The sequence below is a fragment of the Malus sylvestris genome, chromosome 9 (assembly GCF_916048215.2).
Source record: "Malus sylvestris chromosome 9, drMalSylv7.2, whole genome shotgun sequence".
Lineage (NCBI taxonomy): Eukaryota > Viridiplantae > Streptophyta > Magnoliopsida > Rosales > Rosaceae > Malus > Malus sylvestris.
The window spans coordinates 4921040-4945832 of record NC_062268.1 but is presented as its reverse complement, the minus strand read 5'-3'; the positions used below and the strand labels follow the sequence as shown (position 1 = coordinate 4945832).

At 37.1% G+C, this 24793-nt stretch overlaps 3 protein-coding genes across 4 annotated transcripts in view; 1 reads left to right on the top strand and 2 right to left on the bottom strand.

The window, feature by feature from the left end:
* Window positions 1-2075, bottom strand: part of LOC126582952 (uncharacterized) — a 41794-nt gene extending 39719 nt beyond the window's left edge. The window contains exons 1-2 of one of the 2 annotated variants that reach the window (XM_050247235.1): window positions 1849-2075; window positions 791-1424 (exon numbers count right to left, since the gene is read on the bottom strand). In XM_050247235.1, coding sequence (XP_050103192.1) covers window positions 799-1424; window positions 1849-2014 — 792 coding nt within the window. In that variant the 5' untranslated portion in view covers window positions 2015-2075 and the 3' untranslated portion in view covers window positions 791-798. Of the gene's footprint in view, window positions 1-589; window positions 1425-1848 lie in introns of those variants that run through there. The other variant, XM_050247234.1, reaches the window with a different exon arrangement.
* An 8134-nt stretch (window positions 2076-10209) lies between these two features.
* Window positions 10210-16356, bottom strand: LOC126582943 (AUGMIN subunit 5-like). Its single transcript, XM_050247183.1, has 10 exons — window positions 15487-16356; window positions 14589-15131; window positions 14146-14281; window positions 13698-13856; window positions 13300-13509; window positions 12664-12849; window positions 12153-12312; window positions 11395-11590; window positions 10855-10987; window positions 10210-10703 (listed from the first exon to the last, which is right to left on the bottom strand). Exons 1-10 carry the CDS (start codon window positions 16011-16013, stop codon window positions 10575-10577), a joined length of 2379 nt encoding a protein of 792 aa, XP_050103140.1. The 5' UTR covers window positions 16014-16356; the 3' UTR covers window positions 10210-10574.
* Window positions 16357-19356: 3000 nt separating this feature from the next.
* On the top strand, window positions 19357-22897 carry LOC126583833 (E3 ubiquitin-protein ligase At3g02290-like). The gene is made up of 5 exons (XM_050248365.1): window positions 19357-19629; window positions 20460-20823; window positions 21207-21633; window positions 22124-22233; window positions 22678-22897. Exons 2-5 carry the CDS (start codon window positions 20704-20706, stop codon window positions 22702-22704), a joined length of 684 nt encoding a protein of 227 aa, XP_050104322.1. The 5' UTR covers window positions 19357-19629; window positions 20460-20703; the 3' UTR covers window positions 22705-22897.
* Window positions 22898-24793: the final 1896 nt, after the last annotated feature.

Genomic DNA, 24793 nt, shown 5'->3' with positions numbered 1-24793 from the left:
TAGGGAATTGTTAATAAACATAGTCAGAGATATTCCTAAAATGCTTATTAATAAGGGAACTTTAACGAAAAGTTCCTGGTACTGTTCATTTTAACGAAAAACTACATTTTTACATTAAAAAGTCAATCCTGGTACTATTCACTTTACCCTTTATTTTGTCCTTATCATTAAAACTCAAAGTTTTCAAGCACATTTCATTAGTTTTCCTTATTAATAAACATCACATATTTCATCCTTGGATAATATTCAATAATAATTTATATATATATAGGGAATTGTTATTGTCACTCCAAAAATCTAATTTTACACACCTCACAAATGTTTTTTTCTTTCCAAACATAGAAAATTTGGAGTGTAGAATGAGATTTTTGAAGTGCCAATAACAATTCCCTATATATATATATATATATATATAATTTTTATATCTGAATCCATGCGACTCCCTTGTCCTGAAATTTTGAGTTTCAACGATAATCATTGTATTTAACTAATAATTGAATCGTATTATATTACCGTACTCGTAGCTGACTAGCTGTCTATGCATGACACATTCTCGTTAGAGAAGAAAGAGGGAAAATTACAGAGAAAATGGGAAAAGAAGATAAAACTTAAATATTCAATATTTCACATAGTTCTCTTAATATTTCACATAGTTCTCAAGGAGAAGGAAGAGACCATATACATAGAAGTTCAGGAAACCACAACTCAGAAGACCTAAATGGGCTTATTATACTTAAACGGGTTACGCCCAATAGGATAGGAACCCAACAGAAACCAGGATAGGTGGCAGGTTGGGAATCATGGTGCTGAACCTGCTGGTGGAGAATCTGGATGGGCTACTTCTTTATTATCACCTAGTTGCCCATTCTTTGAAGTTTTGGAGTTGGAGGACTTAGATGAAGTTTTTTCAGCAGCAAGGGATATTGGAAGTCCTGGGAGGCCTGGGAGGCCTGGGAGTCCTGGGAGACCTGGGAGTCCTGGGAGATTGATTGGGAGACCTAGGAGATCAGATTGATTGAGAGAGGGATCATGCATTTTGGGGTCCACCTGAGAGGAGGACGGGAATGCCATCTCTGAGAACTTCTGGGAATTTAATTTCTTGGAATTCTGAATGCTGGGTTTCTGGTTGCATAAGCTGGGTTGCTTGAGAGGCTTGAAGGTGAAGAAACCAGCAGAGAATATGTGAGTCCCTTGCTTTCTTGCCTTGAGGTGTAGGGAAGATGAGGTGGTTGATGAGGCCACAGCACAGTAGGGTTCACTGCTGCGGATTAGTTTCACGGAGCATCCTTCAATTTTCTTGACATCTTTGCTCACTGAGAAGGGCAGATGGACTTTGAATTGCCCATGGCTGTTTGTTTTCACTTGTGCGTTGAAACTTGGTTTTGTTGAAGTCCCATCTTTGCATTCCACACCAACAGAAGCCCCTGCACAAAAACCCCACAAAATTATTGATATTGTGGATAATGCATCCATAACATGTCAGGACGTTTTGTTGTCTGTTGGAAAGAAATCGTGATTGACAGCAAAATCCTACCGTCAAGGAGTTAGTTTAGGTGAGATTTTTTTTTTTGCAGTTGCTCTGTGTTATTTAATTTTTCGTAGTTGTATGGTTGACTCTTAGGAAATACCTGTATAAAGGTTTTCAGTCATTAGATTTTACATTTTCTCCATTTGTACACTTTTGTTTAGTTCTTTCCTTTAATTTTTCTTTGATTTATTCAAATTTAAAGATTAAAATATAAGCATGAGTGTGTATAGAAGAAGAAGGGTGTACGGAAATCATTGAATGGGCTACAATATAAAAATAAAATTGATGAAGAACTTGTTGAAAATTTAAGATGAATTTACCTGAGATGAAATGGCTGGTATTTGAGAAATCCTCTTGGAAACATGTGTCACAGTAGACAGTACCTACAACAACTGCAGAAGGCTGGATCTCCTCATAGCTAGCCTCTGAAGGAGCATGAAATGTAAGAGTAGTAACCAGAAAGATAACTGTTTGAAACCAAGACATTGTTTTACAACCTGTCTATTTCCCCTCTAAGAAGCTCTGGTATTGACTCTAAGAATGTGTTCATACAAGTTGCCTTTTATATCAATTGCCGAGGCCTAATACAAATATCGTCTGTAGGGTTATACAATTTTTTAGGGCTTATTATATTAATACCCCACAAATTGTTGACTAAACCCTATACACTTAATACATCCCACATTTGCTTTTTTCAATTAAAAATTATCTTAATACACCCCCACATACTTCCCTATAATACTCTCACACCCCACTTTCTCAATATACACCTTATATTTTCTACATACACCCCACATTTCTCAAATGTTATAACCCTCATTTTTTATTTTCAGGGGCTGAATCTAAACATTTGAATGTTTAGCTGGCCAAATGATTTCAAAAATATTTAGATTCATTTGAACGTTTTTCAATAATAATAAGAACGATTTCAAAGCTACCATGTTGTTTCCATTTTCTTGTGCATATTTGGTCAAACCAAGTCACCTGCAAGAAAGCATCTTAGTATTGTGCAAGAAAGCACCTTATGAATGTCATTGACTCACTCTGCAATCAGTTCGGAGGCCATGGCTTTTGAATTATGAGATTCATAAGTGCTAAGTCTTGAATTATGAGATTGAGTAGGACTTCGGGGGCCATAGCTTTTGCCCTCACTTTGCCACCAGTTCATGATCTACCAAAAGGACATGGCCATACCATAGTCACTGCAACCACTGCCTAGTCAAAAATCATCATTAAAAATGATTTGGGGTGAGAGGGATTTTGATAGTTGAAGAAGATAAATAATACGTTAAAAGTGATTTGGGGTGTATTTAGAATTTTTTTTTTAACCTAAAAAGGTTTAAATTGTCATTGTATGGTGGGGTAAATAAGTAATTTAATATTAAATTTTAATGTGAGATGGATTCAACATTTTGTGGGGTACTAATATAAAAAAGACGCTAGTTGGCTATTATACAAGTACACAACAAAATTAACTCAACAAATTAATTGTGATTGACAGACAAATAAGGAATGACTATTTTGCAATATTATAACCCGGGGTCCATCAAGCTTCGTTTTTACACTAATGGAAAAACCAGTAAACTGCAAACCAGAAGAAGTGAACGTAGATAAGTTTCATTCCCTACCACCAAACCAGACAAGAAAAAAAAGGTATGGGATGGTGGGCAAGTAGATTGAGGTTGTTTCTTTGTTGCTGTAAAAGGGACTTGGATCCTCTCCTAAGCTCAAGAAGAGGATCCTCTTGACCAAAGGACTTGGGCCGTTAGATGAAAATCCAACGGCTACAAACAAGGAGTCCCTTTAAAGTTATAATAATTATAACCGTTAGATTTTCATCCAACGGCCTAAGTCCTTTGGTCAGGAGGATCCCCTACTTGGGCTCAGGAGAGGATCCAAGTCCCTGTAAAAGTCTCAATTGGGTCCTGGTTAGGTGAGAAACTTGAAAAAAAGATTTGAAATCTTGTTTTTTAATCAATTGCATTATGGCATTTGATGTACCAAGTCCGACACACTTGATGTAACACTCTACACACGAGATATGTAGAGTGGCTACAAATTTCATGAGTCTGAAGCTGTACACTATCAGCGACAAAAGGTTATTGCATGTATTTATTCATGTTTTCTCTTCACACAGAAACAAATGATGCATAGGAGCCTACTTTATTGGCTATGACATCCCTGTGAGATTCTGTCGTGTAACCGGGGATATCTATCACGTACGCACAAATGATGAGCTCCTACTATACTAACTAAAAACATATAAATAAAACTTATTAAGAAATATTAGAGTTTGAAACTTATGCAATTAACCTCCTTCTTTTGGTTAACTCGAGGAAAAAAAGGGATATATCTCTAAGAAATCTCATTCAATTAGATAGGGTAATTAAAAATAGGACACCAAAAGAATTTGACCGCTGAGCCGTATGAGGTCGGAAACTCTCATGTACGGTTTACCCCCTATTCTAACCGGGGAGAACAAGCCGTTCAACAAGGAGATTCCGAAATTGCGGAGGCTTGGTTTGATCAAGCCACCGAGTATTGAAAACAAGCAATAGTGCTTACTCCTGGTAATTATATTGAAGCACATAGTTGGTTGAAAATTACAAGGCGTTTCAAATAAGAATAGTTTATTATTTAATTTATATATTTAGTTTTATAGATTTTTTATATTTGTTATAATTCATTTTCTAGTTAATTGTTTGTTGTCCTATCAAGGATCATTTCTCTAGGAAAAACCAATCAAAGAATTTCATATATACAACCGGGAATATCTAATTAATTATAACTCTTAAACTTGATAAAAGTTGTACATACAGAAAGATTTATTTGCGGTTGTCTCGCAAAACATAAATATGTGTGAAAACTAAAACTTACAATAAAAATGACTACTTACCATGATGTCAAAATATGGAATGAGAAATGTTAAGGAAACCCTCTTAAAATAAGACTTTTCATAGACTCTCTGTCGCCTTCCAGTTTACAGTCAATTTTGGTGTCAACATTATAAAACACTCTATTAAAGACATGAAGTGACAAATAAAGAATCTATAAAGAATCTCACTTTTAAGAGAATCTCCTTAGCATTTCTCAATAGGACTTGAGCAAGAAATAAATAAAGATCTTATCATGACATAATAATGTGACATTAATAAAGGGCTTTAATTATATGTGTGACATTAATAAGGGGCTTTATTTGTATGTGTGACATCCAAATCTCGTGGATGTCTTGTACTTGTGCCAGGACACTTAACTGAATCATTAGCATCATTATTAATTTATTTTTTTAATCCATCGATATTTTTACATTAAGGAAATAAGGAGTTCGGCTAAACCACATAATGGGTAGCCTAATTTGGTATCGAATTCATTATCCACGAGATTCAAATCTAAAACCTCTCACTTTCAAGTGAAGATGTGTATAACATCCAAATTAGGGTTTTGGTACAGTCATGTGTTGGTGTCGCACCTAGATTCCCTTTGCATCAAACTATCGTTTCCTATTAGAAATTTTTTTAGTACGTCGGAAATACGGTATGATATACTTCTTTGTTTTTTTCTACAAGTTTCCATCCAATTATATTATTAGAGTAGGTGTACCAAACAGTGACACACTAAAAAAAAATTATTTTCCTACCCGCAATGTCACAGCCCGTCCCCGAATTATTATTATCGGTAATGTAAAATGACGGTTTTATCCTTGGACGTTAAATGATGTGTGTGAGTTATTATTGGGTTAAATTGTTTTAGATTGATGACCCAATTAGAACTAAGACTTTTCTTTGTGTTGATTGGTGGCTTTTGGACCACACACACACCCATCTTTTTCTCTCTCATTCTCGTGCTCTCTCTCTCTCGCAGACTCTCACTCTCTCTCTCCCTTCTTCGAACGAACCAACCCAAAAACCCTCTCAAACCTTGTAGATCGAAGGTTTTAAGATCACCATTGTGTTCGTGAGGACCATACAAGTTCAAAGGTACCATTTTCAGGTAAGGAAACCCTCGAAAACCCGTGAACATCCTATCTCTGATTTGAGGTACTATTCATGTGGACGTAAAATCTTGTGTTTCAGGGAATTTTAAGGACACATGGAGCTTTATAAGGTCTTCATGAGGCTCGGAGTAGTTCGTTGGAAGAAATTGGACGTCAAGATAGCTAGTTTCGAAGTTGGCCAGTTTTCTCGAATTTCTCCGGCAAGAATTTGTGGGTTACAGGTCCTAAAACATGTATAATGTCGTTCCTCTCATCTCCAGCTTTCCAATGGTGCAAATTTCATAGAAAATGGTGAAGAAAAGAGTGAGAAAATAAGATTTTTCGAAATCCCCAGTTTCCGGCGATGGCGACGGTCGCTGGGGATTTAGGAAGAAGACGACGGAATTCCGTCAATTTTGACGAAATATTCTGACGCCGTCAATTAGAGTTAACAGTTACTGTTGGGTTTTAACTGAATATTCCATGGAATATTCCTAACGGCAGTTAGAGAATCCGTTAGGATTCCCTGCGCGTGTTACCGCGCACTCGTCGGCGCATGGCCGCGCGTGAGGGGTCAGAAAAATATTCTAAAAATTTAGGAATGATCCTGAGGTTGTGTAGGTCACTGTGGTATATTCAAATACCAAAATTGAGCATTGTATGAGAAGTTATTAGCTAGTTTTGCCTATGTGCTTTAAATAATGTTTTTATAGTTAATTCGCATATATGTGAGACTTATCCCGAGGACGAGCGTGTTCAAGGGCGACTCGGGGGCTACGACCCTTCGACATACCAGTGAGTGGGCTTTTGGTTTTCAGTATATATTTATATACTTGATATTTTCCCAGAAAAATAAGTTTAAATGAAAGTATGCCTTAAATGCCATGCATATGAATTTATATTTCGTATATGAATTGGTATATGATGCATTATATATAATTGCGGTGTTGTGGACGCTCAGGTAAGCTCAGGTGAGTTATGTTTGGTTATGTGAATTATCAATGATGCGATATGTGATTGAATAATGTTGAGCTCATAAAACTGCACCTAGGGTGATTGTGATTTAGCCAGAGATATGGCACATGCCTGTATATAATGTCACCTCCTGCACCCTATGCTCACATTGGATCCAATTTAGGTGCACAGTCCTGTCGTATAGACCATCTTAGTGGTTCCGACTCATAGGTGACTAGCGATTTATCGCCCAGCTATTATGTGTGAGTAGTATTGAGCATGATTATATTACACCCATTATTGTCGTACAGACCTTTTCATTTGATTCCGACTCTTGTGCAGTTTAATGTCGTATAGGTCATTGTAGTGAGTCCGGCTAGATTGACTTTTGAGCTATGAATTCAGCCGTACAAACTACCACCGGGATTCCGGCTAACATGTTATATTTATATGAAATTATTCTCACCTGAATTGTTTACTCTGTTATATCTTGGCATGGCGTACATATGATTATGATATTGCGAAGCATGATTTGAATTGATATATTTATGTATATGCTTATTTTCTGATTCTAAGAAGAATTATACATGTTTTACAGCGAGGGGTTTGAAATATTGATGAATGAAATGATTTTGTAAAACATTTGTTTTTGCCCACTCACGTTTCCTGTTTTGCGCCCCTCTAGGTTTTAGGTAAGCTTGCTATCGGTGGCCTTGAGGATTTCGGCGGTTCTGACATATCTAAATAATAGTAGGACATTCCTAGTACTGTATAACCAGTACTTGTCATACTGGACTGCACCTAGGCTTATTATGCTCTGATTAGGAGTATTTACTTTTGTAACTGACTCCTAACACTTCCTATTTTCTAGTACACTCTAGTAGTTTCGGTTTTTAAATATTCGTATATTTCTTATCTTAACTACTTCCGCACTATACACATGGCTACACCACCCTCACGTGACGGCCAACATGCCTTGATCTCGGTCGAGGTGTGTCACGCAATCTGATTGTTTTATTCTTAATTCAATTTCCTGCTTTGTGAGGAAACCTAAACATCTACGACAACCACAACCACAACCCTCTCGGTCCCCAGTGCAATCTTGTGAAGAAATGTTTTCCTTTTATAGTGAAAATGAGTGGCAATTTAGTCGTGTACGAGGTATCTATATTTGTGTTGGTATCTACTTACAGGTTGATCGATATACAATAATTCATAACAATTATTGAAACAAAGAAGGGATGGCTTTGTCCAATTCCCTGTCATTCGCAAAAGACATGTCATGTCTTCCGATCACGGGCGAGTTTAGGGCTGCCGCTTGAGGAGTGAGGTTTAAGGACTTTTTCATGTCTCACCAATTTCCAAATTGTCTGTCATTGGCATTTTCTAAATGTACATGAGTGAATTTAAGCATATTTTGAGATTGTAGGGATGTAGCCGACCTACCGAGAATAAGCAAAGAGAGCTATTATTAACATTTTCAAATAATTATCATGATCCCTCATGGATTACTTCGAGACTGACATGCATAAAACACTGTTTGCAAGTGCTGATTACAACTCTGAAAAATATTAGACACATAATTCATTAGGAGAATTTTGGGGTTTTGGGTACAATAAACCGTGACTTTCGGTGCGCCTAAGCATCAATGTAGTAGATGAAGGTATAAAATTTTGTTTCTTTATATCTCACTCATTCATCAATGCAACGAGATATTGTAAATTTTCACGAAATTTCTATTCGCTTAAAATGTAATAGTGTAAAGCAGCCTTTTCATCCGTACAAAAATACATGAGATGTTTTTTCATCGCATGGAGTTGTCAATTTCCAGAACAAGAAGACAATTGGACTGAAGAGGTATTAAGCTAGGACTAGCATTATATTCTCTCCTCTTTCCATCCCCTTCTATCCTCTCCTCTTATATTCTCTATTTTATCTTTCTCTTTTTATAAAAAATTAATATAAGATGTTATCGTAGCTTAACTATGACCGTTCAAATAGGGAAGGAAACTGCAGGGAAAAAAAGAGGGAATATAATCATACTCCATTAAGCTAAGCAAAAGTTGTCCTTTCATTTAATAAGGGACCAAGTTATAAGGACGGTATTCTCTCTCCTCCCTCTTTCTCTTCCCCTCCCTTCCCTCCTCTCATAGATTTTTTTCTTCTCTCTCTCTCTCTCTCTCTCTCTCTCTCTCTCTCTCTCTATTTTATTCTTCTCTCTTTGTAAAGATAAAATCTTGAGTGTTTAAACAGGAGGGGAGAGAAAAAAAAAAGTGGAGAGCTTGCAACCATCAACATCAACATATCCCTTGTTTACTGTTGGTTGGTTACGTAAAGAACCCTTGTCTGTTGTCGGTTGGTTACGTAAAGAATTATTATTTTCCTTCTTACAACCATCAACATTAAGCTTATATCAATTTGAATAAAGAGCTTTTCAATGGAGCAAAGATTCAATCATATGTCATTTATCAATCTTGTGAGTATTAGCCTTCAACCATTCACGAAGACATGCACAAATAGCAACTATAGGCTCATCAAACATTGCAAAATCCTGCTCAAAAACAAATTTATTTTGCCAATACCAAATAAACCAACAAGCAACGAAAAAACTAACCTTCACTCTAAACCTCCTAAATCAGTGGTGAGATTAAAATGAAAACAATCATGAAAATCAATTTGGTTAGACAGTTGATTATACATTCTCAACCTCAGCCAGACTTCTCTTGCCTTAGGACAATCTTAAAAAAAATGAGTTGTTGATTCAAAGCCACAAGTACATCTTTAACACTCAGGGTTATCAGTCGTAACCCTTTCAACCTCTGATCATTAGTTGGCTTATCAAGAATGAGCAGCCATAAGAAACTCTAAACTTTTGAAGGAATACGAAGATTCCAAATGAGATTAGATTGCAAATTAGGAAAACCACTAGAATTAATGGCCAACATATTACCATCACTTGTGTTCCACTCCAAATACACGTATCCTCCAAAGTATCAAAACCAACTAGAATGCTAAGAATTTGTTCAACAATCTCCTTTGGTCAAACAAGTAGAATATACCAATATCCCAACCATTATTGTAACAATAATTAGCTACGGTAGCTTTAAAGCATATCGTTGAAGAGCGGGCAGCTACCATGATGAAGCAAAATACCACATTTAGCCCATTTGTCAGTCCAAACTTTTACCGTATTACCATTTCCAAATTCGCCAAAGTAGCCGTTCATACAAAAGTTTAGTCCCTTCAAGAATACATTTCCAAGTGCAAGAAGAGCCAAAGCAGTTTTATCAGAGTAACTGACCCAATGGTCAATGTACTTGCCACTGAAAACTTTTGCCCAGAGACCATTATCCCCTCCATCAATCTCCAAGAGTTCTTAGGGCTGGTTTGGTATTACTGTGCTTTGAAAAAAAGCTGCTGTGAGAATAAGCGGCTGTGCTGTGAGAATAAGCGGCTGTGAAATAAAGCCAGTAGAGTGTTTGGTAAACTTTTTTGTGAAAGTGCTTTTGGAAAAAAAAGCAGGATGATAGTGTGTCTTTTCATTAAAGGAGCACTGTAGCTCCGTGTGCTTTGAAAAAACTGGCTTTTTTTCAAAGCAGCAAATAGCAGCTTCAGCTTTTCCTTTGATTTTCAGCTTATTCTCACAGCAGCTTCCAAAATAAGCCCTTTTTTTTTAGTTTACCAAACACAAAAATGACCCTCAACTTTTTTTCACAGTGGTTTTTTTTAAAATCACCTCAATCCCAAACGGGGCCTTAGCAAGAAGAGCTGTTCATAACTCTCATGTTTTTCAAGCCAAGCCCACCAAGAGACTTCGGAAGGCAAACTTAGCCCGACCCTTGTCTGCATACCTAAACTCTAAACCCTAAACCCTGTCTGCATACCATATACTGGGATAGTGGAGGTGGAAGACTGAACAAGACTGGCCCGACCAGCAAGAGATGACAAATCACCTTCCAAGCAGGAAGTCAAGCTTGAGCCATTTCTACCAGGCCTTTGTAGGTGTTTTTAGTAATGCCAGAATGAATGAGACCAGGGCTTTGTAGAAGTGGCAAATTTGATCCAGGAAGACCAGGGAGATCCCGAGAAAATCTTGTTTGCTGAGTACTCGATTAATATTCACAAGTGCTCCTGATCATAAAATGCAAGGAGCTGCTTCACATGATTATGCCAGGCAGCAACGTTTAATCCATCGACTAGGACCCAGTCAACAACAGTTGCTGCTGGTTGCTCCCACCATTCATCAAGCTGCAGAAACGTATTGTAGTTCAGACAATTAAAGAGGGGGAAAACAAGACAACAAAAGAATTAGTACTGCTAACGTAGAAAAATGGACTGTCTATACAACAACTATAGAACTAAAAAATGCAGGCTAACTCCGCGTATGGTGGTCACTCACCAATCCCCTAACATAGTTGCAATCTTCCAAGCACTTTTGAGCACTCAAAATTGCAGCCTTAAGTTCAGGCAACCATTTCTCCATGACAATTTTCTCTTGCTCAGCAGCCATATTTAAACAATAGCTCGTTGTCCTGCAGAGTAGTAGATACAAATTAAGTGCATGTTAATCTAAAACATAGTCAGAGATCCTAAAATGCTAATTAATAACCATCACATATTTGAATGGTTTAATATTTAGAATGAATTTAACGTAACACCAGAGCTATACATCCTTAGTTTTGACAACAGATTAGAACAAAGAGCAAACTGTAATGTATTTAGAATCTGGATGAAAAAAATTCAGAAAATCTAGCGCAACAAACCATGTGAATCTCAAATGAAATAAGAAGGCAGTTTTTGGCACTTTCCCTCGTCTCACAATGCTCAAAATGGAATTCAAGTCTATATTATTTGACTGAGGTCTGCTTACTGAAACCTTCAGGTTTTGGAGGATAACACAGTCTAGTTTCCTGTAAAATAAGGCCATGTGAAGTTTTACCTTTCATATTCTTGTTGAGCTCTATAGGCATGGTTCAACAATACATGACCACTTTCAACAAGATCCTGTCGTGTATGGACCAAATTGATTGCCTTTACCAAGTCCTCCAACACACTAGCTTCAGAACCACGAAGTTTCAAACAGAATTCCAGGGACTCTAGGATTGATGCTAGGGCAGCGTCTGAACCCTCCAAACCTGTTATCCAGTAAATGTAAGTTCGAACTGAAAGCACTCATTAAGCAGGCACACAAACAATGAAATAGAAAAAAATAACACATCAGAACATGCATATGGTAGCATTCATTAAGCTCAGGCTAAGCATCTTTAAGTTTAAGGAGCAAATTTAAAAGCCAAACTGATTATCTTTATATTACTATTGATACAAGTAACAAGCTTAGGGAGCACGAGGTCACTTATGCACAATGTCCCACTGCCTACTAGGGCTTAAAATTATTCAAAACAAGATCCTTGCAGGCTGTCATGTAACAGCACCTCCATACTCACCAGCATGAAATCTAACTTTGCAGTGAGCTTTACCAATTTATTGAAAAACTGATGCATTTTGTTTTTATTCTTAAGTGCAATTGACAAACCATTACACACACAACTCAAAAAAGAAGGCAAAATGGATCTTCTGTTGCCAAGCCTGGGACAAGTGGGGAGGATGAATTTCTTCCAAAACCAAGCCTATAATGGAGGCAGTGCCTTCCAATCTTAGGCATTCCTATAGTGTCATAGCGGATGAATGAAGACTCACCACCAGGATACTGAAGGGCCGCAGATATGCGACATATGGATGGTATTGCTGATGGATCCCTAGCTCCTGCTTTTGCAGTTAATATAGCAGCATTTTTTTCTGCAGCAGCAACAGCTTCAGGTCCAGTAGACCCATTTGTACCCATGGACTCCAATAGTGCCTGATACAAAGTAATTAATGGTTTACATCGTTACATACACAGATTATAGAAGGTGAACAAGAAAAGACAGATTCGTATTTTCTAGCCAAAGAACAGTCAGAAAAACTTCAGGATAATCAAGATCTTACACAAATTATATAAGTCCTGAATTTTAAAATCGTAAAGAGATTATATACAAATTATGATTAGTCGCTAATTATGACAACCTGATAAGGGACATAAGAAACAGATTCATCAATTTTTACTTTCTAGCATTAAACCAATCAATCGCCAACTTAAAAGTAAAAGAGTGATACTTACAGGAATAACAATTCTTTAATAATGATAAAGCCACAAATTTACTCAACAAACCTGTGGAGTTGCTGGAAGCATGTAGAGGCTATTATCAGGACTTTGGTCAAAAGCAGAAACTTCTCTTTCAATAAGATCTTTTGCACCATTTGAAAGATCCATGACTATTGTGCATGCAGGAATAATAGTGCTTGATGCATACTCCCGTGCGGCTAATGGCTGCTGATTCCAGAAGGCAGCAGCATCCTACCAAGTAGAAGACAAAAATAACATTAGAAAATATTCCTGACAGAAGACAAAGAGATAGATAAGCATTATCCTAGCTGCCTCTATTGAAATATTCTACCATATGATACGAATAACAAATGAAAACTATGCAATTGGTGATATCATTTGCATAAGTTCCAGGGAAATTGAAGTCTCCTGGTGAGTTAACCCCAGACCTATAACCATAAATAGGGTCTTTGGGCATCTAAAGAGGAGACCGTGGATTTCATTTAATAAAAAAAGAGTCCATCTACTCATTGGACTGCTAGAAAAATTTTTCTTGAATTTTATATTATATATATGAACTTTTGCCTGGAACTTAAAGAAAAAGAGCCAACGCTCCATGGAATGACCAGACAATGCTTATACAATGCCAGTATATGAAGTGACTAGAAAATTTATAAGCACTGTTGAAGCTGAGATCCTTACCATGTTAACTTTTAGTAATGAGGTATATATGATTTCAAGTTCTGATCTGCGGTAATCAAATTCTTCAATCTTCTTCCACTTCTTTTTCAAAGAATCTTCAGCTTCTTTCCTTTCCGCACATAATTTATTTAAGCGTTGTATTTCAGACATCAGTGTATTCAAGCTAGCCCTCAAGCCAGCAACTTCTCTTTCCTTGGCCCAAACCTCCAGCTACACGAAGAAAATGGACGACTGTAAAAAACCATATGATAACACAGTGCAGGCTAAAAGTAACCTAGTATACAGTATACAACTATGAAAAGGATCAAAAGACTGAAACTAATCAAACCTGTCACCCATGGTGCTATTTCCACCCAACTATTGGTAGTTAATACTTTTAATATGCAAGGAAGATTTACCTCAAGTTGCCTAAGACTGCCCACATTTTGTGATGTTCCTGAAGAAATTACATCACTATTGCCATGCAAGCGTTTTATAAGTTTTTGACATAGGTCCCTAGCTTCTGCAGCTTTGTTCAGTGCATCTTCAGTAGCCAAAAATTGCTGAACATGTGCATTCTGTGAACAATATATTCCAAATAACAAGTTAAACTCTTGCAACAAAACAAAAGCAGAAAAGGTGGGGGTAAAATGGAACCGAGCAATTATTTCATGTAAACAGTATGGTCGTTTATGGAATTAGGGTTTAGACCAACTATTATACTTTGGGGATAAATCATTTAAAGAAAGAGTAGGAACAATGTATCCTTGTAGTGAAAATGAGAATGATATGATGGATGATACAAGTGAATAGATGAAAATATAATTAAATATTAATGAAAAGCTACTATCTAGTAAAGAATATAACCTGTCTTTCAAGAAGTTGAGTTCCTCTAGAAGGTGCATCCGCTCTTATCTTTCCATTACCATATAGTTGATAGTGTAATGGTGAACTCACATCAGGAGAAGAAACATCCATAACTCGGTTGTTCTCATACTTGTACCTGATTAAGGAATTTATGAAACAATAGTCAAGCATATGAAGAATGAATGAGAATTCAGACGCTGAAATGATCGAATTTGAAAAAGGTATGCTATTATTTAAATCAAGCAGCTTCAAGTATTAAAGGTAAGAGGGGATTGGGCAGGGATGGGGAGACCATATTATCAACAATCTTTGGCTCAGCTACTCTTCAAAGAAAAAACAAAGAAGGTATATTGTGGTTGAACAGCCTTGTCTGTAGAAGCTAAGGCAAAGAGAAAATTGAATAAACTCCAAATCTCCAACAGAACTAACAAGGAAGTATTTACCTCAAAGTTTCTGCATCAGCTCTAACATCAATTTTCTCTATCTCTCTGGAAATTAGAGATTTCAACCGTGATGTGTATGAAGTAATTGCCTCAAGCAATTGAGGAGGATTCTTCAACCCATTCACAATTGCAGCTCTAACCTCATCGGGTAATTCCCCATCAAAATTAAAGCCTAACTTGGCTGCTTCTAACTGAGGATTCAAATGAATACCACTTCCTTCATATGCAGGAAAAGAACATCGAATTTTTTCTATCATATGTGCTGCAAGAGATTCACAGGCATTTCGGATATTTCTTTCCTTAGTGGTTTCAATAAGAAGTACATCTTCTGCAGCTTTACTGCCCTTAAGAGTTGAATAAACAGCTTCCTTTTCACTATTTGAACCAAAACTGTTAACCAATTCAAGAGATGAATCAACACCAGACCTTTGAGCATCTCTTGCTTGATTAACATAATAACGAAGACGTTTATGATACTCTGCAAATATCTTTTCCGCTTCATCACACTGTTGATAATAAGCCTCCAACATTACTTGCTTATGCCTGCATTAAGATCAAGGATATATCAACATAGCCCGCAATCCACATTGAATAACTAGAAAATTGAAATACTATACTGTGAATATCATTTGCATTTACACGGCCTTCCAAAAAAAGGTGTTATCTTTTTGTTGCGTGGATCAATGAACTAACACGATTTTTCAAATAATAAGATCATTCTCAAATAAACCTTGCAAAGAGTAATAGCATAGCATTTCCTCCCTAAATAATCTACGTAGCTCATATCAATCTTGTATATGATGATAATCACATATCACAATAGATTTTACAAAGCAAGTTTTCAACTGAACCAAATCATGTACACATGATAATGCCAATCTTTCAGAAAAGTGCAAACCTTTTTTTAGAGCGTTCATCAAGCATCCTCTTCCGTTCGGCCTCGGCCCTTGAAACCTCCAACATTCTGGCCTTCAAATCCTTCCTCTGCCTCTTCACAATGTTCCTCAACTTCTCCACCTCCTTTGCCGCCAAGTCCCTCTCTTGCAGCGCGGCCTCCCTAGTCTCCGCCGCACTCGTACCCTCCCCAAGCTTCTCCTTTCTCCTACCTCCTTTACTCCTGGTACCCTCCTCCTTCCTCGATTTTACCAATGCGCCACCATCCCCGCCACCGCCACCACCGTGAACCGTTATATTCCTCCGAATATTCTTCACCGTGTTCTCCGACTTCACGCAGGTAATCAAGAAATTCCAGATGGGTATCATGTTCCCACGGCAAATCTTCCTCATCGAGTCGATTGAGGGCAATTGCGATTTGCTAGAAGAAGCACTGTACGGACCCAAAGGCCGGTACCCCATTTCCTTCTGAAGCCATTGCAATATCGCCTCCGGCTGAGCCGCCGCAGAGCTGTGCGACGAGCCCTGCATTCTTCCGTATACAACCTAGACTCTCACGACTCCTCAGAGAACAAAAGATTCAGGAACTAAATCGGCATCCGCGGCGAACATTCAATCCCCTAATTCGTGCACTGGCAAAATGAAATTGGAGCTAAATTACTTCAAACGCCTCACACTGACACTGCTACCAGCGCCGGGAGAGTGCGAAAGGTTGCGGATTGGGGGCAATGGAGGTGTCTGCGATAGTTTGTGAGAATTAGGGTTTGGAATTTGGGGGAAAATGTTGGAGAGGGAGAAGTAGATCTGAGACGTCGCCGGCGGAGAGCTTATGTGTTCAACGGTAATTTGATGTTTTTTAAACAACTGAAACGAGCCGTGTAATTTTGTTTGATTCAAATTAAAATTTACGACAAGACGTACGGTATCAATCCAATTTGTCAACCTTTTAAATTTAACTAATCAAATTTAATGCTTCCCTTGACATATGCTGATGTGTCAAGTTTTGAGTTTTGAGTTTTGAATAAGTTTATACACACTTTTTTTTTTTGTGTATTTTAATTGTTAATTTTGATTTTCAGAATTATTAAAAAAAATATTTTTAATATTAGTTATTCAATGTTCGTACCACTTAGTGCTAGGTACTATTAAATTTAAATTCTTTGTTTTTAGTAATAATCAGCATCTTTATTATTTTTATACGAGAGGGAAACTAAATTTAAAATCTAACAACAAAAGTAAATATTCTTAACTAAAAGCTTTTTACTACTAAAATGAAAACAAACAAAAATTTGAAAATCACAGTAATTTAGTGGCTAAAAATAAATATGAGTATGCACGAAGATAAAAAAAAAAAAAAAATATATATATATATATATATATGTATGTATGTATGTATGTATAAGTCACTTCCCTTACATCGTCTATTTTTCTTTTCATACAATTGAGAAATTGAACATAAAAGTTGAAGTGGAAATGTGAGGAATTCTCAACCAAAAGCTCCTTACTAAGAAACCGATTTTTTGAATCAAAATTAGAGTTTGGGGTGCAATGTTTGTCAAGATAATGCGTCCCTTCTATTGTTTCTTTCTCAAACTGTAATATTTATTTGGAGCCCGGTGTTTGTTGCATATAATAGCAAGGCCGACACTTTGATAAACAACAAAAGAGTTTTTTTAGTTAAAATAGTCTATAAGATTGGTAAAATTCTTCATTTTGATTTTTGAGATTTGAAATCGATAAAAGTAGTCATCGAGTTTGTCCACATCAATCATTGAGAGTTGTTTTGTCATTTTATTCTTACTCAATGAAGATTTTCACGAAAATGACCAAAATAATTTATGGTAAACAAACTCAAGGACTAATTCCATTGATTTAAAAAATCATAGACCAAAATGAGAAGTTATATCAATCTCAATGACCATTTTGGCCAAAAAGCCAAAACAAATTGCTAATCTCTTTATAGACCATCAATATGATCATCAACCACTAATTCATGCATCCTACCAAAAATGGGAAAGGGTAATGCAAGTGAAATCATTTGTTTAAATCATATTTTGTAAATAATATGACGTGGTTGTCGATGATTAGATTATTATTTAAGTGTTGATTTACATGTTTTTTATTTATTGGCGACACATCACCTGATTTGTGAATGTGGTCTAAAATGTCTTCTGATTTCATATGTATCATTACACATGAAAAATTAGAAAGAATGAGTGTGAGAGGACAAAGAATGATTCTAACTCTTTGACTTCTCATATAAGAAATGAAAAACAAAGGTAGGTCTTACCTTAATTTCTGAAATCAAACACAATGGTATCTAGAATTTGCATCACCGATTCACTTAATGAGATAAAATTAGTGGTTATAGTTGATAAGAAAACAGATCATTAACAATAAAAAGAAAAACATACCATGGGTAAATACAAAGAAAAATTAAAGAACAGAATAATTGCAACTCCTAGCCAATTCAAGTAAACATATCATGACAATTTATACTTCACCAATAGAAAAGATAAATAAATAGACACCAATTTTTTAAGGTTCTACCAATATAAATAGGCTTAAATATCAAAATGGTCTCTGTGTTTTACTTTATTGTCTAATTTAGTCACTGTATTTTTAATATGGCCAAATTGGTCCCTATGTTTACATCCGTTAGTCAATTAAAGACAATATGTTAAAAGACAGTTAATATTAACATGTCCTAAACTATGTAGTACTCAAGTGAATTAAACAAAATGTCAATTTCTAAAGATAGACATCATATTTATTTAGTGGGTGATTACGTTTTTTGTCATCTCGCGTGCCTGACACATGTCAATTTTAACGTTCCTCTAACGGATTGTCTTGAATTGGCTAACAGATGTAAATATATAGACCAATTTGACAAAATTGAAAACACATAGACTAAATTGGTCTATAGAGTAAAACACAGAGATTAAATTGGCCTATAGAGTAAAACACAAAGACCATTTTGACATTTAAAGCATAAAAATATAAAAAACACAAAACTTTTTTTTTTTGGGGGGGGGGGGAGAATTTTTTATTTTATATTTGGATTGGGATTGGGATCATTAAAGTAAAGTTAATTTCCATTGTTAATGCAAAATAAAATATGAAGGAAATATAGATTCTTCCTTCCACCCACCCACCGTTAGAGCAGTTCCACCGGAGGGCTTTTTGCCCAGCACCCAGCTGAAAAAATAGGCCAGCACCCAGTGAATCCCCTCCAGCCGACGCAATTGACTGGCACCCAGCCCAAGCCGACGCAATCCCCTCCAGCTGACGCCAGCGTGGCATCCGACGCCTGGAACCCCATCTCAATCCTTCGAACTCCATCTCCGGCGAGGAAGATGGCTGGACGACGCTACCTTCGAGGACGAGGTCGCCGACCCGAAACTTCATGTTGAGGACAAGCTGGTCTTGGAAGCTGTTGAGGATGATGACATCAAATCTAGCGATGCAGCTGAAGGTCAGGGTGTAGGTCCAGAGGCGGCGGGTTTGGAGCTGGCGAGCCCAGGCATCGATGTCGACCAATTTGGGGCGGGTCAAATCGCAGAGGGCGGTGGAGAGGAAGCGGAGGGTGAAGGGGAGGTGGGGATTTGATGAAGGGTGGAGATGGGGAGGGTGAGAGAGAGAGCTCACGGTGATGGTGAAGGAGAGAGAGGGAGAGAGAGCTCACTGTCAAATTATTATTTTTTATTATTTTATAATAAAAAATAATAATATTTTAATAAAATGGACTAGATTATTTTTTGTTATGGACGGAGATGCTTTGGCCTATTACTGTTCATAGGAGTCTATTACTGTTCATTAGAGTGGATAAATGCACTGGGTGCTGGCACAAAGTCCTTAGGGTGTACTTGCTCTTAGGAGACAAAAGATTAAAGGAGCGCATTCATGGCTTCTATCTCCCAAAATCCAAAATACAACGAAAGTCCAACACATATTTTACAAATTCGAAGACCCAAATTTATCAACCCACCCACCCAAATTTAGCATCCGATTTTTTAATCATCTATTTATCAAAACACCCAGTTCCTGATTCTGCTGAATTTCCGATTCCTTGGTGACACTTGTCTCTGTCCACCCACCAATATCAATCTCCATCTCTCTCCTTCCACTTCCTTCCCACCTCTCTCAGGTACTATTCAATTTAAAAATCTATGTATCTGTATTTTTTTCTGATAGTTATATGCTTTCTGCAGTGTTTTGAATATTCATGCATCAGGAATGAATTGATATCTGCAGAAGGGATTGATTTTTTTATTTGTTTGCTTTTTCTGATAGTGGGTTTTATTCCATGAACATTCTGATTGCTGCAAATTTGATTTTTGCAATGGGGTTTTGTTTTTTGAACCTTTTGGATGTTCCAAGATTTGATTTTTGCAAAAGGGTCTGTCTAATTACATTGGTTTATGTGTTTTTCTGGGTTCTTTTAATTCAATCATCTTTGAAAAATTGGAATAACTGCTTGTTTTCCTTTCACAATTTACTTTTTAAAGTTTTTGGATAGATTGACTTGACCTTCACATTGCTTTGAATTTTTGTGTTGGTTGGTATATGCCTTTCTTTGTCACCAGACTAGAGGGAGGGTGAGGAACCAAAAGATGGTTGCTTTCTGAATAGATGTGGGGAATTTATGTCTAAAAATACCTCTTTGGTGGAACATTATAATCATAATGACCTTCTCAATTTTCTATGTTTACTTATTATTGAAGTCATGGTATTATGTAGCTGCAATTGGTTAGGTGCTTACGATCTTTCACAGGAAACATGACAATGACATGATTGGTTTATTTCAAATGTATGAACTCTCTGTACCATTAAACTGATCAACATGAATTGCATTTTTTTGGGTCTTTTGCAGCTGGTGAATTTGTTAGAGGATAGCACTCTTGAGTCTTAGATCTTTCCTTGTCGATGTTGTTGTTTTGTTTGAAACTTGAATATTTACTGTCTTCTATTTTGCAGGTGAAGAATATAACCTTAAGTTATACCAAAACCACTGAGGCATTCAACATTGTTAAATAAAAGAGGGAGGGTACTAGTCCGCAGAGGCAGTGGAACTTCTGTGAGCTTTGTGTCCTCTCTCATACTTGTCAAAGTACAGTTATTGCTCCTAGCACTCTTTTGGTTATTACACGAGTGGAGCTTGGTTGGTTTCGGTCGATGAGAGTGTGGAATTGTTGCGGAGATTTATTTTGAAGCTGGCACAATGGGTTCTGTTTGTTGTTGTTTGAATGCTGAGGATTTTGAAGATTATGTGAATCCAAACAGTTCTGCGTATAGGGAATGTGTCTGCCTTCGTTGCTTTCTTCAGAACTTTCTAAATGTGGTATGCTTTCTGCCTTCGTCATCCTCATTACTGAACTAATTCTTCTTTTTTCTTGTCCTTTTTATTTTCTGAGTTCCACATATTTAGAATGCATAAAAGTTTCATCATAGTTCTTTTGTTTATTTGTAGTTATGCTCAGTGCTGCTTTTGTGCCCTCACTTATCTTCTATTGCATTGGCAACCCTGTGGATATTTTGCTGGAACAAATTAAAAGCCGTTTTTTCTAGTTTACTTTTGATTGCTCAAGTAGGCAGGTGCTCACTGTTTAGAAGTTTTGAAGAGTATAAAAACTGAAACTGATGCTTCTTAAGATATTAATATTGATATAAAAACTTAAATCTTCAAGATGGAATTATAACGTGCTATCTTCTCTTATTTTGCAGTATACATCACTATTCAGAAGAGGGGAAGTGCATTCAATCCCCTCATCCATTCAGGGGGCTGCATCAATGAATTCCTCGGCATCACTTGACAACTCCTTATCTGACATGTATCGTTCGCCTCCAAGGCCCTTGCCTTATGATGCTGACCCTAGATACATCCGGTTACAGCGGGATGGGTTGATTTCTAGGCGGGAGAAGGGCTCAAGCCACTCTCATGAGGAGGCTGAACCTCTAAGAAGTGATACTGATGCAGATTCTGAAAGTTTGAGTACAGGAGAAAAATGGAATGGCTCTGCTTGTGAAGATGGGTCAATAGAACATCGTTCCAAGTCCTCAATGAAGTTATCATCAGCCAAAGCCACAACTGGAGTTGGGAACTTCTATACATCATCAGAGGATGAGGATGTTTGCCCAACATGTCTTGAAGGTAATTTTTATTTGGGTTTCTTTGACTGGTGGTGTTTCTCCTTCTTCCTCAATCTCTAGTACCAAAGTTTCTTCATATTTACTTTTTTGTGCGTCTGATGGTCGTTTCCACTTTAAAATACTCGACATGAATGATGACCCTGCCCTGTTTAGAATCTGGTAATTGCAAATGTTTGTTTACCGAATTGAATAAACTCAAATACATATGCAAAGGGTGCATTTTCATGGTGCATTTGCTTTGCTTCCCTAGAAATTCTGCTCCTTCATTAAGTTGGGTCCGAAGCTAGGAGGGAAGGGTCTGGGTAGTGATATTCACCTCCATTCATGTCAAATTCTAGCTTTGCTAGGATAGAGTGTTAAACGCACTTAAGTGGATTTGCAATATTTGTTGCAATTTTGATTGGTTTATGGTTCTGGAAAGTGTACCCTTATGGTACATATAACTTCTGATATATAAATTCTCATTTTTTTTCCGTTGTCGTTGTATGCAGAATACACGCCAGAAAACCCCAAAATAATGACAAAATGCTCTCATCATTTTCACCTTGGTTGTATATATGAATGGATGGAGAGAAGTGAAAGCTGCCCTGTTTGTGGCAAGGTAACATTTTCTTTCATAATGATGATAATCTGTAGGTCGTAACGGCTTTTAGTTTTCAACTACAGTCAAATATTTGTGTTACTGTGTTACGTTATAGGCAAATTCCACCATTGCCGATGTATTGCTATGCATCTTTCGTATTTTATGACTAGTGGAAAGATAACTGTTCTAGTCTACTGCAGTCACGTGAAGGTTAGACGTTTTAACGATTTATTTTTGTTCCTGAAGCACTCGAATATCTTTTTCCCTCACGAACACGCACAGACTCGAGCTGCTTGATCAAGCAATTTGGTTTTGTACTGTCGATTATAAAAAATAAGAAAGTTCATCCTAAAGTTATTTCTCTAGGCTTTTTATCTGATATGACAAATTGTAATAAAGCATATTGCTTTTCTCCTGCAACCTCTATTGTTTTACTCTGGATTTATATGTTTGGCTTTCTAGGTGATGGCATTCGATGAAACGACTTGATCGCGATCGAAAAGGTTTGCGTCGTTGATGAATCCAACAACTTCGGAAGAGAGAACACTACAGAAGTGATTTCATTGTCAATACCACATGTCAAAAAGTGTCCTTTGATAGTACATATAAACTTGATTTCTGATTACTTGTAATTAAATTTTCATTCTATATAAGTTTTCAGCGAAAAGAAATTTATCTGGTACTTCTTGCATTGGCACAAAACCGAGCATTGTGGCGTTCTAGGATTATATAGGCTCCACTTAGTGGGATAAGGCTCGGTAGTTGTGTTTTTGAATTGCTGTGGTCATTGAGTAGTAATTGTCTTCTGTGGAGTAGAAAGTTGGTTAAACTATGAATAATTGTTTCACTTCTTTCTCCCTTAATGGTGTCTCTTAAATCTCACATCAGATTAGAAAGACTGAACAAAGCTGGCCGAATTGTTTATTGGGAATTGTTATCAGCGCGCTAAAATACTGAATGCAAGGGAATGTATTTTTATCGGGTAAAACTAAAAGCAGGATAGGTAAGGATAAATATATGCAGATGAATAGCGCTCATTTGTCGGATATTTGATATTTTATTAGACTGTAAATCAAGATTGCACATTCAAATATGATTTCGCTCGATTAACGATTGTCATTAACAATACTGTAACATTCAAAATTTTTTAACAAAAGGAAATTGCTCAGCATTTAAAACATGTTTCCAAGGCTGCATATTCTTGTTAGAGCCACATAGAGAGAATGCTTTGAGATGGGAAGTTGCATCATTTTGTGGCTGATTCAAAGGCAGAAAGACCTCAGTTGGCTGAGCACCACTAAGGTATCGTTTGGTATGCAGACGGAACGAGACGGAACGGAATGGGACGGAACGGAACGGAACGGAGAGGGAGCAAACATGACCTCGGATGGAAACAAGGATGAAGAAGAAGGAGACGGAGATGTTATAATTTTGTGTTCCATGAATGTGGAACGAGTCGTTCCAGGAGAGTGAGGTAGAACGAAAATTCACCCAAAACTCGTCCCGTGGAACAGTGCGTTCCACCCGTTTTAGGCGCACCAAACGTGGGACAGAACGCCTCATCCCACTCCGTTCTGTCCCGTCTCACATACCAAACGGTACCAACTCTTCCTTTCCAGTAATCTGCCCAAAAAAAAAACTGAAATAATATGTGGATCCGGATCAATGTATTAGTAAATCAAACATAAATAAAACGAAATAATTATCAAATGGGTCACAATTTTTACGGAATGTGAAGTTTTCATCATCCACTGCAAAATATGGGACTCCTTTTTACTCCTGAGTACTTCTTGAGCTCTTCCATGACCTTCTCAATTCCATAAAAAAGAATCATAAATAAGAAAACCACAATGCGCTGTTTTTGTTTTTGCTCGTGTTTAATTCTTGGTTGTTCCCGGATGTATCACCTTCATCGTATGTCTTATTACATGATGATTACGTGATGAGAGCTACATAGAGATGGAAATATATCTCTGGTTGTATGCTAGAATCTCTCAAAGAACATTCCTCATTGAGCCGATTGTTAGGGCCCCTTCTACATCAACCTTTTCAACACGTTGCAGAAGAAAATAAACGATTCAGATCATTGAAATACAATGTAAAGCCTGCCCTTCGAAGGTGTCCCTCGAATAAACTAAGGATTCCTCCTCCCTCTTTATATGGATTTATACGTTGATATTCTTGGTGCATGACAATAAACCAAGGATCCCTCCTCCCTCTTTATATGGATTTATACGTTGAGATTCTTGGTGCATGACGTCTTACATCTGACATACGTTCCTCGAACACTTCGGACAAATCTTCGCGGAGATTTTTCGTCGTAGTACTCTTTCCTGTGGGTGCCTATTTCAGGGCCATCGGGGTCGAGTTGATACGGACGCCATCGGAGCTCGAACTCATATCGATCGTTACCTACCACCAGAGCTTAGTCGAGATTTCTTTTCGCCACAAAGCACCACGGACACACAGTGTCTGCAACTATATCAACTTCAACAGGTTTTTTCCTTCTAGCCATATCGATTGAAATGTGCATCTGCAAAAGATGGATCAAACAAATGGAGCTAAACGTACGAGGATT

Bases quoted from the DNA above. Each gene is read 5' to 3' on its own strand.
- LOC126582943 (XM_050247183.1), bottom strand. From the start codon at position 16,013: ATGCAGGGCTCGTCGCACAGCTCTGCGGCGGCTCAGCCGGAGGCGATA. The intron at 14,282-14,588 runs GTAAATACTTCC...TTCCTTAATCAG, and splicing joins GCTGATGCAGAAACTTTGAG to GTACAAGTATGAGAACAACC. The intron at 12,850-13,299 runs GTAAGGATCTCA...TCTACTTGGTAG, and splicing joins CATTACTAAAAGTTAACATG to GATGCTGCTGCCTTCTGGAA.
- LOC126583833 (XM_050248365.1), top strand. From the start codon at position 20,704: ATGGGTTCTGTTTGTTGTTGTTTGAATGCTGAGGATTTTGAAGATTAT. The intron at 21,634-22,123 runs GTAATTTTTATT...CGTTGTATGCAG, and splicing joins TTGCCCAACATGTCTTGAAG to AATACACGCCAGAAAACCCC. The intron at 22,234-22,677 runs GTAACATTTTCT...TTGGCTTTCTAG, and splicing joins GCTGCCCTGTTTGTGGCAAG to GTGATGGCATTCGATGAAAC.